The sequence below is a fragment of the Asterias rubens genome, chromosome 11, assembly GCF_902459465.1.
Source record: "Asterias rubens chromosome 11, eAstRub1.3, whole genome shotgun sequence".
Taxonomy (NCBI): Eukaryota; Metazoa; Echinodermata; class Asteroidea; order Forcipulatida; family Asteriidae; genus Asterias; species Asterias rubens.
In genome coordinates this window covers 5,153,643-5,171,623 of record NC_047072.1, presented here as the reverse complement: position 1 = coordinate 5,171,623, position 17,981 = coordinate 5,153,643, and the positions used below count along the sequence as shown (strand labels likewise).

The 17,981-nt window shown below is 37.6% G+C and overlaps 2 protein-coding genes across 2 annotated transcripts; one reads left to right on the top strand and one right to left on the bottom strand.

Annotated features, from left to right (window-relative positions):
* Positions 1-962: 962 nt before the first annotated feature.
* LOC117296977 (NADH dehydrogenase [ubiquinone] 1 alpha subcomplex assembly factor 4-like) lies at positions 963-7,204 on the bottom strand. The gene is made up of 5 exons (XM_033780080.1): positions 7,083-7,204; positions 5,715-5,869; positions 3,982-4,082; positions 3,442-3,627; positions 963-3,151 (listed from the first exon to the last, which is right to left on the bottom strand). The coding sequence occupies exons 2-5, from the start codon at positions 5,848-5,850 to the stop codon at positions 3,005-3,007; spliced, it is 570 nt and encodes a 189-aa protein (XP_033635971.1). The 5' UTR covers positions 5,851-5,869; positions 7,083-7,204; the 3' UTR covers positions 963-3,004.
* Positions 7,205-8,138: 934 nt separating this feature from the next.
* On the top strand, positions 8,139-13,606 carry LOC117296649. The gene is made up of 5 exons (XM_033779673.1): positions 8,139-8,552; positions 9,447-9,516; positions 10,330-10,574; positions 10,960-11,393; positions 12,198-13,606. Exons 2-5 carry the CDS (start codon positions 9,500-9,502, stop codon positions 13,596-13,598), a joined length of 2,097 nt encoding a protein of 698 aa, XP_033635564.1. The 5' UTR covers positions 8,139-8,552; positions 9,447-9,499; the 3' UTR covers positions 13,599-13,606.
* The last annotated feature ends 4,375 nt before the right edge of the window (positions 13,607-17,981 follow it).

Sequence of the window (17,981 nt, the reverse complement as noted above, 5' to 3'; positions counted from 1 at the left end):
ATCTATGCGTTGTTGCGACTACAATGGTGTTACTGGGAGATTACGAAACCTTATTTAGCACCAACACAAATTCAAAAGTTCTGCGTAAAGCCCGGTTCATACTTCCTACGAATCATATGCGAAGCGCATTTTGACGCCACATCTTGGTTTTCGCTGCGAGTATTTCGCAGTCTGAGTAGAACACAGCTTAACTCTTTCGATTTATTTTTTTCGAATTTGTGAAGTTAAAACTCGTATCGCATTCACAGGAAGTATGAACCGCGCTTAAGTGCTGCATCTTGCTGCTTACTAAATCGGAGTGCTCCCCCACACTTCAGTTAGATAAGTACAAGAACCTCACCCATTTGGGACCTGGGGTGGATTTCACAAAAAAGTTCAGGCTAGTTTATCTCGAGTTAGGACGAGTTAATACTTGCCCTAACTTGTGATTAGCCCTAAGTTTTTAATAACTTCTAAAGAGTCATAGGACCAGTACTAAGTCATAAAGCCTGTATTAAGCAAATTTTTTTGTACATGCTTAGCACATAAAAATCCTGCTTAGCAGGTATAGGTTACCAGCCAAATTACCAGTCTGCGAAATACTGTACAGTTTGCACTTTGGTGTCCACTACCCCACTCATTTCTTGCTTAGCAAAGAACCTTACTAAGCGTATAACAGCTTTATGAAATTGTGCCCTGTTGAATCCAAACTTCCATCAAATGTACATCTCGCTAGATTGCCTCTTTTTTTAGCTTTCGAGTCACAAGATGCTTGGCCCAATTTCATAGAGCTGCTTAAGCACAACAAAATGTGCTTACCAGAATAAGGTAATCAACCAAACTGCTATGTCACATGTACATTTTGTGACTAGTATCCTGCTCATTTCTGCTAAAAGCAGAACATTCTTAGGCAATATTTTCTGCTTAAGCAGCTCTATGAAATTAAGCCCTGAAAACCAGTGATGAATGTCTGTTTGCTGTTGTCGGAAGTAAAGATCCGAAACTGTTTGAAAAACAGAAGAACTAAATGCATCAGCCAGTATTAAAAAAAGAAAGAAAAGAAACCCACAGATTTGTGAAGCTGAATGATTTTCAACAATTCATCTGTTTGCACATTACCAAAATAATAACCTGACTTGAAATTAAATTCTTAAATGCGAGAAGGTTGAAACTTGAAAACTTTGGAAACGTGTTCAAGCATCACTTTATTGGTTGTTGTTTTCACATAACAGAGGATGTAGCTACCACCTTGTACCCTGTACACACAAAGCCTTGCAAAGACTTTTAAACGCAATGTGTTGCAAGAAAAAAAGGAGATAATTTTCCATCATTCCAATAATTCTGAGCTTGTGCAGTTTAGAAAACGATGGAATTTTAAAATCTGTTGCCGCCCTGTGTATGTTTCTCTTTGTCAAACCTTATTAAAGGGGCATGCTACATGTAAGTTGCTCTCAAGTGCTGGACACTTGAAGTATAAATAGTGCGCTCCCCTTAAGCTTTGCTGATAAAAAACCATCTTAGCTGGATTGTTAAAGCTGTACTAAATAGAAATAATAATGACATATGGAATGGAGGGGACAATATTATTGGTTTCGGTTACAAATTAATACTTAATAAAATTGTAAGACAATGATTTAATTCACAAACTTTTAAAATCATTTGGTTTCCATAGCAATTAGAGATTTTTTATTTCCTTTTGTTCCAGAGTAAAATAAAATGCAAGTTCAACACATGGTTTTCAATTGTTTTAAGTGGCATCAGTACTTATGTCACATCAATGGTTTAAAATCATGCACTTCAAATTTTACAAATAATGAACACAGTTGTTACTTTCAATAGAAAAGATCTTTTTTCCAAAATCAGTGTCAGTAAGTAAGTATGAAGCCTTCAGATGCCTTATTATAATTGTACAGAATCAACAACTAATGCTTCCTAATCAACTTTTTTTTCAAGTTGTGCTCAGTTTCCTGCAAAACCGCAAGATCTACTTCACAGATTTCTGCATCCTTTTTTTGAGAATTTAATTTTGAATTATCTGGTAAATAAAAACTCTGACACTTGTCATGGTCAAAAGTTTTCCACTCGGAAACGAAATGTTGACTGCTGAGGAATATATTATTCTTAATTTTGGCTTTTACGTTGCTTATGTTACATACATTTTTACCTCATATTTTGTTCAAATTATAAGCCTGAGACAGAGTAAAAAGTTCTATCAATAAATTTTATTCAAGAACTATTAACGAGTCGTTGTGTGTGATTTACCGTTTGACAAATAATGTGTTTAAAAGAGTCCACTCTCTTGCATAGCGTAATTCCCAACAATAATCATTGCACTTCCAATAATATTACTCCTGGTCACTACGCCAAATATTTCATCCCTAAACCAAGATTTAAGAACCCCTTGGAGACAACCCATTTCTGTGTAATCATACCATAAGCTCAGATATGGCAAAATTGATTGCTATTTTTTTCAGTAAATTTTATTTTAAAAAAAAGCCTCTGAAAAACTTTTAAATAGAATTGTTGTTTTGTTGTAGAACTGCATACAAAGATACTATGTTTACATCAGTTCACGACGTGACCTTTGGATTGATTGAAAGTGTGCTAAATCTTGCGGCCCCATTTTGGTAAAAGCCGCCGGAGGCTGCTTTGGGGCCTATTTCAAACCTTGGCTTGGGCTCTAGTCTTGGAAGTCAAGACGGTAATTGTTAAGCGCGGTGCAGTTGGAGTGTGGTGCAGTTACAGGAACGGTACACACCCTCGATCCCAGTATGTGTGTGTAATCACACTGTGACTGTTGCATGAACGGCAGACAAATAGGCAGCGCCTAACGACTTGTCATCGAGTCAACTTGGGCTCTACCCCCTGCATGCAAAATACACACTGCTCCAAAAATTGTACAGGCCTAAAGTCCAGTTCATACTCGCTGCGTTTCCAAGGCCGGAGTTTGAGAAAGGCCCCAGGTCTCTTAAGGGCCAATAAAATAAACGCAGACAAATGACCTTTGACCTCATCAGCATAACTATCACCTTCCTCCTGTGATGCTAGGTTTGTGTGCGGATGGACCTTCTTGTATAGCTATTACTTTGAAGGAGTTGAAATACTCCAAGATATTCTCTGCATCTTTAAGATCTAACTTGTAATCTGTCGCTAACCGATCAACTGGCCATTCCTGTATCAATAAAATAAGTTAAAAATGCTAAAGTTAGAGTTGCGTAATTTAAGAAATATGAATAAATGGCAACTACATCTGCCTGACACCCAACCCTCTCTTTTGTTTCTTTCACCTAAACCATGACAAAGATGCTTTTACAAAACTCAGGAAATCTACTCCTTCTCAGCAATTATATTTTGAGTAAAGGAAGCTCTCCACATTTGCCTACTATTTGTCCTCTCCTTTGTAATTGATGTATATATTGAAATGCATTTTTACTAGATTTTTGTTTAATCTCAACACCATACCTTAGGGTTACGTTTGTGTTTTGCGAGCATCTCGATCGCCATGGGTACTGTAAGTCGTCCGTCTGGAATTTCATCAGGTACTTCAAAGAGCGTTGTTTGTGGTTTGATAAGCCCTCTATTGAGTGGTAATGAACGTCTACTCGTACCCCTCAAAGCTGAGGGATTAGGCTGATCTGTGTCTTGAGGCTGTGTAGTGAGACAGATAATACAAAATGTCAAGTTAGTATGTAAGGCAGGGCAGGGTCACTTATGTTTGTAGTGTATTTGTTAGCTAGGTACTCCATAGAGTTTTTGTAACACAGGCCCTCCATATAATATGTTATAAGGTCATAGGTCACACGGCCGCATGACTTGTACGCGTGCAGACAAAACCATAATGTCTTTTTTTGTTCCACTATACTTATAGTCCTTTATCACGCTGATGGTTCAAATCCTGCTATAATAACTTTGTTTTGTTCAATCCCAAATCATTAGTTACACATTGTAACAAAAGTGACTTGGACGGGAATAAGGGTATAGGTGCATGTTTGTTTTCTTTACTTTTTCTTGGGCAGGATCTGTGGAGTCAACTCTGATATTCTGTAGTAATCCTAAAAGCCTGTCATCCTTTCTTTGCTGTTCATGAAGGACCTCAGGGTTTTCTGCAGAAAAGAAACACACACAAAAAATAAAATAACTATGATTTAGTGTTACCAGCACTCACTTTACTCTTCTTTCAGTGGTCACTTGTTGTTTTTGTTTTGAACCTATAATGCCAAGCGTTTTTAGGTTTTCGAAAAGTTGTCATTTTTTGTTAAAGGAACGTTACAGAATTGGTAAGAAACAAAAATCGTGAAATCACAGATTTACATCAAACTTACTAGATCTGATGATGATGATAGTAGAAAACATCCCTTGAAATATTTCTACCTGAATGCCATATTTGATGAGAAATAAAGAATGTAACTTTGCGTTTGGAGTTTATCGCTCAGTGAGAGTTTTATTCATTTTTTTTTTCTTTCATCAGTGTCAATCGGTTTTTCACTTTTTTTTTTGTGACCCAGATGGCCGATCGATCTCAAACTTCTACAGGTGTGTCAGTTTATGTATATGGTGGATTACATGAAGTGCTTACACTGCCAGCAACTGTATTTCTCACCAAACAATGTACTTTGCTGTTATGAATTGCCTTGGTACATCCCAAAGTCAATAGCAATTCTAGCGTGAAAATACCCTCTTGTCATAACATGTTAATTATGGGTAAGGTTGATCACACCTTTTGCATACATGATATTATAAGTTATCACACAAGCGCGAGTGGAATACGGAAAAATATAGCCTTCTGCGTCCCATATCGGCCGAGTTGGATATGGGACGTTGGATATGGGACGCAGACGCACTATATTTTCCGTATTGCCACGAGGGCGCGTGTGATAACGATTTATCTTCAAGCAAACTTGGCGCGTGACCATAGAACACACAAGACGCAGGTAGTGATATTAGCCGTGCAATATAGGTTTTTATCACCACTCCATTCTGCAAAACTGATTGGAGGATTAGCGCGTACTTGAAGATAAAGCCTATTGTAAAAGATCATATTTTACACGATAATGACACTTTCATAATAGATCATACATGTACGTCCTTGGCACTGAAAGACTTAAAGATGCTATGTCAGATTTTTGGCCGATTTGACCCAAAAATTTTGATTTAGAATTCAATAGGTATTTTGATGGGGGTCGAGAAAGTTACAAGCTTTCATTTGAGCCATTGCTCAAAAAAGTCCGCCAATTATTAGTAGCAGTGAAATAAAGTGCACAAAATTAGTTTTTGTCGGGATCCCGACAATATATCATGTGACCAATTCTTATGTATTTTATAAGAAACGTTTTAAATTTTTGTCGTGGTTCCTGACCATTACAAGTAAAAGTTAAACTTTTTTTCTTTGAAATAACAATCACTCAAAAGAGCGGGTGATACTCTTTAAAATACCATTCAATCAAAAAAATCTATTTTTTAATGTTTGGGACCAAAAATCTGACATGGCATCTTTAAGGGTAAGAAGCAAGTATGTGTGCTTGGCTTTGCATACTCCTTGAACTGGTTCATTCTTCTATCATCTCCACGTGGAGACGATAGCGGAACAAAACTCATAGTTTGAGGATTAATAATAATAATAAACAGCATTTATAAGGTGCATTATGAATCACAGATTCCTTAATGCGCCTAAAAAGAGTAGGCTTTGTAGATCTATTGCTGACTAAACTAAAAGTTAAATTTGTTTTCTTCCTTACTGGTTTGAAGTTCTTGAATAGCTTTGGCTGTTGTTGGATGTCTCGGGGCTGACCTCATACTTGATTTATCAAGGAGTTTGTGGGCGCGATTCTCGGCATTGAATCTCTGGACCCCAGACTTGAGTGCATTGCCCATGATGATTGATTATATGGATCTGTAAATGAATAAATAATGATTAAAGGACACACAGAAAATATCTTACAGTTACAAGAAAAAAGAAATGGGAAGGGGTGGTGTCCAACATCATTTTAAGAAGGGAATAAAAGGGTAGCAACGAGTTTCGGCGACGGCCTTTATCGCACGGCAACGACCCTGCAATGTTTTAAACGGACATTTTTAAGACAAGTCATTACTCTTTGATTCCCATTCATAAATGCCCTTTTGTTAAAAAACGTAAAAAAAAATACAACAATAGACACTTTGACAATTGAAAATTTGAGGTTTTAAATATTTTTTTCAAAAACTTTGTGAAGAATCTGTTTGATGCGCGTGGGTTGTGGATATGCGCGCTTAGAAATAGATTACGCACTGTTACAAATAGCTAATTGCGTTTCGCGTGATAATAATATTATCAACCATGACATGCTCTCCACCAATAGGGGTAGCGCAACTGTCTGGGGTATTTATGAATGTTAAATTAAAACATTATTTAAAAAATTGTTCAGTTAGTTTTCTGGTTGCAGTTTTGTGTCTTTTTTTATTGCCAATTTCCATCATCATGAACTTCCTTGTCTCAGTTCCATAAAGCTTAAAAATTGCTAGTTGCGATAAACATAGAGGTAGCATTAGAATTATTTCTACCTCCACGACCATGCGATAAAAAATAACGTAACCCTCCTCCCGACTGGAGGTGGGTTACGTTATCGCAACTAAAAAATTGCCACACTGATTTGTAATGCATGGATTCCTGAGGAGGCATCACACTTTACTTAGCAATTAAAATTGTAATTAGGCCTATTAAGTTTAATAATTTAAAAACAAATAAATTATGGAACACTTATTTATTTTAACACCACACTAAACACTGTAAACAGTAACAGTACACTGCAGTTGACCTTGTATTTCTTGTAATTGTGTGTAAAAACTGTAAGGAAATTAAGGGAAACAAACACCAATTGACCGCCACTGGCTCAATATTAATTGATTTATATTTATTAATATTGTTTTATATTTTTTATTATTAACTCGATCAACTCAATCAATCAATCAGTCAATCATCAATCAATGTAATCATTAATCAATCATTTTGAGCCATTTGTGAACAGACATGACAGAAGAGGGTTATGAAATTCAAAAACTTCCCTAAACATGTTTCATTGTATTTCAAAATTCCTTGCATACATTAGAAGTAGAAAAAATGCACTTACTTTTTAAGGAGACGACGGCAAGAAACCAATCAAAAGTATTGTATAATATAATGTATGGAGCCCCGTCGGTAAGCGTGTTATTGTTTAAAATTATTCCTGAATTCTGGCACCAGCCTAAATTTGTAGACTGCATAGCGCCCTCTATTGGCGAAAGTCTTCTTACTGTAACTTTTTAGTGTGTTTTTTCAAAAGAATGTCACCACGAGGCGTGATTCGGCCACCGTGGCCTAGAGCAGGGAAGGATTCGATCCACTGCAGTGACAAGTGACAATGATAGTGTGAAGAAGAAACAATAACTTCATTGAATAAGTGCTAAGTGTGTTATTATTTGGACTGTGAAAAAAATCTGTTGCCAGTGCAGAACAAGACGTTTGCTCGAATTCCAACCAACCAAGTGAAACAGCATGCTCAGACAGATAGTTTTCTCGGCCACCAGTACAAGCCTTTTTGGGGTCTCCCAGGATTTGGTAAGTCAATCTTTCATTAATTTGTAAACATAGGTAAAGCTATTTCGTGTGGCGTGTGATGGCCGAGATCTAGCTCTCTAGCTCGGACCCAACCCAAGCACGGTTGTGTCCTTCAGCAGCAGATTGTGTGGTCAAATCTCATTCCTGGTTATGACATTACTTTTGTGCCCTTTTGAGCAAGGCCTTTTGAGCAAGGCCTATTACTAGGCCTAATACCCTAGTTGGTCTGTAAAAAGTTGTTGAGGTAGTGCATTCTGCTCCACAAGCCTGGCTCCTAGTGGATGATAACCATTATCTAAATCCTGTGAAGGGGTAACCCTGTTTCAGCCCCAAGAGTAGGTGGCAATGAACTGGCCCCTTGTGACAGTTGATATGGGTTTATTATTACAGCCCAAATCAGTTAGGTGTAGCCTTCACCTTGAAGTGACCGTTCGGCCATGTGTTGGCTGGCGATTTCTCAAATAACTTTCGGTATCCTGCCACAACTTTTTCACCCAGTTTTACAAAAAGGGATATCTCATTGAGGTAAAAATAGATACTAGGGGCCTATTATATCGTCAGCGACGCCACGAAGTAGCACTGTGCCATACCATAATGCAATATACAAAAAAAAAAATTTTTTTTTTTTTTTTGGATTTACGTGCAAAGTTAGTCAAAATCTTCCTTTTCCCAAAATGTTGAGGTTCCAAGTCCGTTGTCTTGGTAATTACGCTAATGAGTGTGTTGAATTTTCGCCAAGTTGGCGATTTTTCGTTTTCACGAAGTAGCACAGAAGTCGGTGCTACTTCGTGAAAACGGTATTGAGCGATTTTTGAGGTTTTGCGGTTTCACGAAGTAGCACCGCAATCTCGTTCTCAGAGTTTTACTTTACACAAGTACAAGTTAACGCACGAACGCGATCACAATAGAAACGACGTTGCATTCAAAATGGCGCCACTCCAGTCTTTCCGGGATGCCGGTTTGGTTGTCATCGACAACTTAACATACAGCTTAAACAATGGGTGTAAGTATAATAATTTTAATTCGATTTATTTAATAAACTAGCGCTGATCATTTATAAAGCAATCTCATGTCTCAAGAATCCTGTATAATTCAAATAAAACCGGACAAAGCCGGCAGACAGTCAGACGGTAGACTAAGTTTTGGTTGTCATGGACATGGTTGTATGTAAACTTACATGTACACCGTACTAATTATCGGGCCTAATTATCACGTACTACTCCTAGTCCTACACAGTAGTACTACAATACAGAGTACAGACATCCAGAGAGAGCTATAGGCCTGATATTATGACCGTTGGGCCATGAGAATGCATGACTGGATTTATAATAATATTTATCACTGTATCACTGATGATAGTGATACATAATTCCAATTGTAATATTATAATTATTAATACTATAATAATAATAGTCACACTGTGAATGTGACTGATAATAGTGGTGATACTATCACGATCAGTCTCATTCATGCAAGGGTAGGGCTAGGCTGTAGTACGTACTGTACTAGTACTAGTACTAGTAGTAGGCGTACTAGTAATACTTGAAATTCTAGTACTCTTTATAGTGGTATAAATCACTGACATAACTGCAAGGCCTTCTCCTCTCTGACTGTGATTATAAAGAGTAATTTGATTACGCCTGGCCTAAGTCGTTCATATTGACTCATCATGATGACTGTGCACAGTATTGTCATCAATGAGCCGTCTCCATTAATGTTGATGTGTTTTACATTGAGAAATGTTTATCAAATATCAGTTTCATGTTTACTAATTTGTTTATCCTATCTAGTTCATGTAATCTGCATATACGTTGTCATTGGAATCCTGTTTGCATGCTTTAATATAATGTGTGACGGAATCACTCCCTTCACTTCTTCCTTGTGCTTTAATTTGCAGAATTTGGAGTGATGTATTGAATCGTGCATCGGGGAATTCCAATATTATATAAGATGTCAAGAAAACAGCAGTAAGTTGATTGTATTCTCTAAAATGTACAGCATATTACTTTGAAATAATGACATTCGTACATAATCTACCAATCTACATTTAAAAACAAATTCTAATTAAACATGCATGCCAGTATTTTGTGACATGGACAATCCGAATTTAGGAACTAGATGCCTTACTTTTGACTGCAATGGGGCACTAATGGCATTATAGGAGTACAACAATATTCCACAAACAAATCACACTTTTGAAGCAAATACTTTACATACATTTACAGTTTAAAAGATCTATGATCAATCTCAACCTTGGAATTAGGACATACTGCTTTATAAAACGTCTCATTGCTTCTTTACCACACTATTTGTATGGTTTGACCCCAGTCTTCATATAAAAGGGTGCCACCTTGCAGTCAAAAATAAGTCATGGTGATATTTGAAGTTAACATACATCTGGGTTGAAGATGTAGAAAATACCTGTGAGGAACAAGTTCACCGGTAACGTCATATATTTTGAAGGCTTTAAATTGAATAGACATTTAAAAACGAATAACTCAACAAAAGTAATGATCTAGAGATTATCACTTGTGACTATAATGGTCAAGGTTTAGGAACTATGTGAATTGACACAGATAAAGCACATTAAAATGTTTTGTCCAATCATGTTTTGCATAAACTGATTTCAGGGGGGAGGGGTGTTAATGCAACACAACATCCTACCCCAAATTATATACAAAAACAGTTGCTAGACAAGTTTACATCTTATTTTCAAAGGACAGGTACACCTGTGCATTCATGTTTGTCTATGTTGTAATACAGATTTATCTTTTTTACAGATTGGATCCCCAAACTGATCTTTTGGTGGAATGGAAGGATGGAACTAAAAATGTGGTCAAGATACAGGACATCATCCTAGTGAGCAGAAAGCTTGAAAAGGGGTGCAAAATATCAATGAAATGGGGACAGCAGACATGGGAAGGACGGGTGCTAGATGTTGAAGGCAACACCGATAGTGATGATGATTCGGATTCCGATATTCCTCTTGCTCAGCTAAAAGCAAACAACCAAACCAAAGCTCAAGGTAAGCACCCTACTGTACTTTCATTTTATTAATAAACTGAGAATACTGAAATTTCATAAAATTATTTTTGTCTCTCTCTTAATTTGCATGGCAGTAATGTCATGAATACACTTGCATGTTTAAAACTCATTTATTATCAAACTACACCCTCAATGTTGGTGAAAGTTTTAAGTACATGTAACAAACATTTCAGGTGGACCTGTAAACAAACTTGCATCAGACGCACGCCTAATCAAATATAATTTCCAATCATAGATAAATCAATCAATCGTAAAACTAAACAAAATACATTTTCATTACTGATTTTACGTACTAATGTCAGACATATAATAATATGATAACTGTCCATTATCATTTTATGTTTTTCTATTTTATCTTACATTAGATACGTATGGCTCATCACAGATGCCTGCAAGATGTGACGATTTTTTCTGCAGCGGAGAGGTCTGGGCAGCTTGTAACAAATGTTTGTGTTTCCTTTGCTATGACCATTTTCTAGTAAATAAGGATTGTAGTACACATAATCTGTATCATGGCTTAACACACACATCAGCTTCCATATTACAAACAGAAACACCCTTGTGTGCATCACCAAGTGGAGTTTATGGGCATGGTTTGCAGTATCAAACTTTAAATTCAGAGCTTTTTGATAGTTCATCTACATCTTTCACAGAGTTGCTGTTAGCTGGACATGATGAGTCTGTAGCCACTCTTCCTTCATCATCCAGCTACCCTAGTTCCAGTCGTACTCCTTCAACTTTGTCTGTGGGTGGATGTGCCCCCTTAGCTGGACATGACGGTCTTACATCTCTGTCTTCAAATAGCAGTGTGCCTTCTACACGACCCCCTCCTTCAACTTTGTCTGTGGGTGGATGTGCCCCCTTAGCTGGACATGACGGTCTTACATCTCTGTCTTCAAATAGCAGTGTGCCTGCTACACGACTCCCTCCTTCAACTTTGTCTGTGGGTGGATGTGCCCCCTTGGCTGGACATGACGATCTTACATCTCTGTCTTCAAATAGCAGTGTGCCTTCTACACAACTCCCTCCTTCAACTTTGTCTGTGGGTGGATGTACCCCCTTTACAGCTGGACATGACGGTCTTACATCTCTGTCTTCAACTAGCAGTGTGCCTGCTACACGACCCCCTCCTTCAACTTTGTCTGTGGGTGGATGTGCCCCCTTGGCTGGACATGACGGTCTTACATCTCTGTCTTCAAATAGCAGTGTGCCTTCTACACAACTCCCTCCTTCAACTTTGTCTGTGGGTGGATGTGCCCCCTTAGCTGGACATGACGGTGGTCTTACATCTCTGTCTTCAAATAGCAGTGTGCCTGCTACACAACTCCCTCTTTCAACTTTGTCTGTGGGTGGATGTGCCCCCTTAGCTGGACATGACGGTCTTACATCTCTGTCTTCAACTAGCAGTGTGCCTTCTACACAACCCCCTCCTTCAACTTTGTCTGTGGGTGGATGTGCCCCCTTAGCTGGACATGACGGTCTTACATCTCTGTCTTCAAATAGCAGTGTGCCTTCTACACAACTCCCTCCTTCAACTTTGTCTGTGGGTGGATGTACCCCCTTTACAGCTGGACATGACGGTCTTACATCTCTGTCTTCAAATAGCAGTGTGCCTGCTACACGACCCCCTCCTTCAACTTTGTCTGTGGGTGGATGTGCCCCCTTGGCTGGACATGAGCATTTAGCTTCTCTTCCTTCGTCGGCCAGCTTGCCTAGTTCACAAGCTTCATGGTATGATGCACACAGTGAACACTATGATGTGCAGCCAGATGATTTTAGAGTTGATGGTGAGTCAAGACCACTCTCTCCAAATGTTGTTAAAACACCCAAAAGCAAAAATTTGGCAGTTAAGCACAACAGAAACAGAGGAAACGCCTACATAATGGAAAAATCAAACAAATGTGTACCGTCAAAACATGGACAATTAGGAGAGAGTAACTGCTGCTTTTGCAAGTTCCAAGGTCGAGATTGCCCTAAGATTTCTACGGAACAACGTCACCAAATCAGGGAAGCCTATTACAACATGGCAGATTTGCAGAAACAACGTGAGTGGATAATAAGACACGTAGTTGTGAACCAGGTTTCAGATTTAAAGCGCAATTATTCCTACTATCTGCCACAGATAACCAAGGAGGGCCAGAAATGGAAGGTATGTCGTCAGATGTTTACAAGTACAATTGGTGTTTCTGTTTGTCAAGTCCGCACTGCTTTGAGTAAGATTGACCAGTTTGATGTACTAGAAGGAGAGAAACGTGGTGGACGACAAATGGTTGAAAAGGACCAAACGAAGAGAGAGCAGGTAAAAGCTCATATCAATAAATTTCCGCGAATGGAGTCACATTACTGTAGGGCCAATTCAAAATGCCAGTATCTTTCACCTGACCTTAACTTTTCAATAATGTATCAGATGTTTAAGAAAGATCACCCAAATGGAGCATCCATGACCTTCTATAAGAAGGTTTTCAAGTCATTCAACCTGAAATTTCACCATGCCAAAAAAGATATGTGTGGCTTATGTGAAACGTTTCACCATGCAAGTGCTGAACATAAGAAGGAACTGCAACAGCAATACGACAGACATGTGCTGGAGAAAGAAAAATCTCGTGAATTGAAAAATATTGCCAAAGAAAAAGCCACCATTGATAACAAATACCATGCTGCTGTCTTTGACCTTCAACAGGTGATATACCTGCCAAAGTCTGATCGTTCGGAGCTTTTCTATAAGCGTCGACTTTCATGCTTCAACTTCACAATATTTGAGTTAGCAAGTAAAGACGGTTTTTGCTTTGTATCACATGAAGGTCGCACAGGACGTGGGTCTTGTGAAATAGCATCCTTTCTTCATCGGTACCTTTCTACAGTTGATGAACAAGGTTGTGAGACAGTGGAGTTGTATTCTGACGGCTGCATTGGGCAAAACAAAAACTCAATTATCCCGGCAATGATTTTGTATTTTGTTGAACGTTCAATATCTGTTCAGCAAGTAACATTGAATTTCTTTTAAACAAACCACGGTCAGTCAGAAGGTGATGCAATGCACAGTACCATTGAGAGGCAAATGAGGCAGATTGGTGAAATGTTTGTGCCCTCACAACTAGTAACACTCATCAAGATGGCCCGTAAGAATCCAAGACCATATCGTGTAACTTCAGTAGAGTCATCAGATATATTGGACTGGAAGACATATAGCCAAAGTCGGGGGTTATTGTGTGTGCGGTCTTCAGAAGCTGGCACTAAGGTTGACTGGAAGAAGTTCATGCAGATCAGAGTGAACAAAAAATATTCTAACACGATACAGTTCAAGTATTCACATGATGACGATGACTTTGAAACACTCAGAATCGATGGCAGGCGTCGACACTCTACTGATCAAGCCCAGCTTGCAGAACCACTACAATGTTACCCTTTAGGTGCTCATAGTATTCCTAAGGCAAAGTATGATGACTTGATTAGCCTGTGCACCGGACAGACTCCTGTAATTTCCCACCCCGACTATCAGGCCTTTTACAGGCAGCTCAGTCACTGAAATTGTGCAAATTAATTATGTAATTTTCAATAGGAACTTTCAGCATGCCTTGTTGAAGTGGTTGTCTAGATGAAATAGGACAAATTGCCACAAAGTAAAACATAACATAAACCAAATTCTCAGAATAATTTAGGCTGGTAAGCATTCGACTTCATGTTGTGTAAGGTTGTCTTTAACTGGGAGTGTATAACCCTTGCTCAACCAATCTAGATTGTCAGGGTTTCTACTGATAACTTTGATGGTAGACTTATTAAGCTTCTTTAGTACTGAAGTATTTAGTAATGATGATTACATGAGAACGAGGCTGTCTTCTTTTGAACATGACCAATCTAGATTGTCAGGGTTTCTACTGATAACTTTGATAGTAGACTTATTGAGCTTCTTTAGTACTGAAGTATTTAGTAATGATGATTACATGAGAACGAGGCTGTCTTCTTTTGAACATGACCAATCTAGGTTTTCAGGGTTTCTACTGATAACTTTGATAGTAGGCTCATTGAGCTTCTTTAGTACTGAAGTATTTAGTAATGATGATTACATGAGAACGAGGCTGTCTTCTTTTGAACATGACCAATCTAGATTGTCAGGGTTTCTACTGATAACTTTGATAGTAGACTTATTGAGCTTCTTTAGTACTGAAGTATTTAGTAATGATGATTACATGAGAACGAGGCTGTCTTCTTTTGAACATGACCAATCTAGGTTTTCAGGGTTTCTACTGATAACTTTGATGGTATACTTATTGAGCTTCTTTAGTACTGAAGTATTTAGTAATGATGATTACATAAGAACGAGGCTGTCTTCTTTTGAACATGACCAATCTAGGTTTTCAGGGTTTCTACTGATAACTTTGATAGTAGACTTATTGAGCTTCTTTAGTACTGAAGTATTTAGTAATGATGATTACATGAGAACGAGGCTGTCTTCTTTTGAACATGACCAATCTAGATTGTCAGGGTTTCTACTGACAACTTTGATAGTAGACTTATTGAGCTTCTTTAGTACTGAAGTATTTAGTAATGATGATTACATGAGAACGAGGCTGTCTTCTTTTGAACATGACCAATCTAGATTGTCAGGGTTTCTACTGATAACTTTGATGGTAGACTTATTGAGCTTCTTTAGTACTGAAGTATTTAGTAATGATGATTACATGAGAACGAGGCTGTCTTCTTTTGAACATGACCAATCTAGGTTTTCAGGATTTCTACTGATAACTTTGATAGTAGACTTATTGAGCTTCTTTAGTACTGAAGTATTTAGTAATGATGATTACATGAGAACGAGGCTGTTTACTTCTTTTGGATGTTGTAATTTGAAGAGTAAACAGATATTTGTTGAATAATTTAATTATTTAAAGCTGAAAAGTTTTGGTTTGTTAGTTAATACTAATAATAGTAAGAATGAATTGACTTAATTGATCAAGTCGATGTAACTGTTTTCACATTTACAGTTAAAATCAAGACAGACTTATTAATTATTGCAGAACTCCAGAGACTACATGAATGGTCTGTGTAAACTTTCTAAATGACAAAATATTACAGAAACTGTTGCTGTTTTAGGTGACTCCTTAGGCTTTAATTTCCTAAATAGCGTGAGGAATGTCTTACTTGTTTGGTGAGGGTTAACTAAATGTACTATTTGTAAGACACAGATACTTACCTTAGTGTGCATAATTGAATAGCTATGCTAAGCCTTGAAAAGTAATAAGAATACAATTCTGTAATTGGACATTTCGTTTGCAGGGTACATGTATATTATGTCGACAAGGTTGTGTGCAACTCTTATGATGTGACATGACTAGTTTTCGAAGTGCAATTTAGTGAATCATCTGGGCCCAATTTCATGGCTCTGCTTACCGCGGATTTCTGCGCTTACATATCATAGAAATGTGCTAAAAGGGCTCCGTAAGAGCAGAATTCCGCGGTAAGCAGAGCCATGAAATTTTGCCAAGTTATGAATTTGTATGTGCATTTTTCAGTGAGTCTGAAAGGAAAGTAATTTGTTCAACATTTCTTTTATGAACTGAGAATGATTTACAAAATACCAAACAATGTTTCTATACACACTTATCATGGTGCTGCCATCTTGTGTCTTCCTTTCAAATTACTGTACCCAAACTGACACGGGAAGTATAATACTCTGGTTAATTTCTATGAAATAATTTGAACTATGAATGTTGTTGTGTATACAGGGAACTTGGCAACGATGGCTGCGGTATGATGAAGGTCTATAGACCTTTCTTTTGTTGATAAACAACCGCGCTGGTTGGCATGGAAGGCCAAATGTTAGCAAAACACTCAATCGTGTTAACAGATGTTTCAACAAAATTCAACATTTCCTGCAAACTTTCAATTCAGTAAAGTACCTCTCATGATTGGTTGCTTTGTGTCCAACAAATTCAACACTATTTTTGAATATTTGTGTAACATTGTTAAAAACTGTGGCTATCTTTTTTCGTTTTGCAATTATGGCTTTCTATAGTTTTTCAATCACGTTTGGCAAAAACTCGGGCTGTGACGCTGCAAAAGTAAGGTCGATACACGAAACTTGACAATCGTTCCTCAGTGTCATCATGTTTATTTTACCATATTCAATGAATTATTTAATGAAATTTTTAAATATTAAATATCAATTGTTTAAATTTACGAATGAATTACGAATTTGTATTTATATCGATCAAATTGTTAATATGTTTAAATTTACGAATGAATTACAAATTTGTATTTATATCGATCAAATTGTTAATAAAAACATCTCAGCGTTCATCATTTTGTCCAACGGATTTTTAATTTTATAAAACTTCATGTTTTTATGTGGGGTTTTTTTTTTTGGGGGGGGGTGGTATGGGGAAAAGCAAATTCTCCTAAACCCATTTAACAACGTTTATAAAAACACTTTTGTTTAGGAAAGAGTTCTCAAAGATTAATAACACATGTGGTGCCATACTGGGGGAATATAGGCCCTAATAGTTAATTATTTTGTGGTAGTTTTGCGCAACCGTACTTTATAGTTTTGGGTTAGATTGCGTGTGTGTGCATGCGCGCACATACGTACTTTGTGTGGATTTTGTTTTCACGAAGTAGCACTGCAGTTGTGTGTGCGCGCACACACGTATTTTGTGTGGATTTTGTTTTCACGAAGTAGCACTGCAGTTGTGCGGCGCGCACAACACGTATTTCGTGTGGATTTTGTTTTCACGAAGTAGTACTGCAGTTGTGCGGCGCGCACAACACGTATTTCGTGTAGATTTTGTTTTCACGAAGTAGCACTGCAGTTGTGCGGCGCGTACAACACGTATTTCGTGTAGATTTTGTTTTCACGAAGTAGTACGCACCTTCATAGTTTAATAGCTTAATTATTAATTAATCCATCAAGAAGAAAACAATACATTTACATTATTCAGATATAGTTCTATGACGACGTACATTTTGTTATACCGTGCCCGCTTGTTATTTGCAAGATAAATGCATTTCAAACTTAAACACGCGTTATCTTCAGAACACATTTTTGGACTGTGGAAAGGTGCGTGCTACTTCGTGGCGTCGCTGACGATATCATATCGAATAAAAAAATGGTGGCGTGATAAACAAACTTTTTCTGATTTCGCTCAAAAACTATAAGGTAACCTAAAAGTGCCAATACACAATTGACTACTCCCTTGTCGAGTGTATTGGCACTTTATGGGGTCACTGATAGTGATAGTGTCTATTTTCATTCAATGTGTAGGCCTACTGTTTTTTAAAAACAATTTGCTACCCGATTTATCTTAGTACCGAGTGTTGAATGTAATTCAGCACCATGTTCAATACTAAACAAAAAGTTACACTATAAAGGCTGGGTCATAGATTGTTTTTTTTG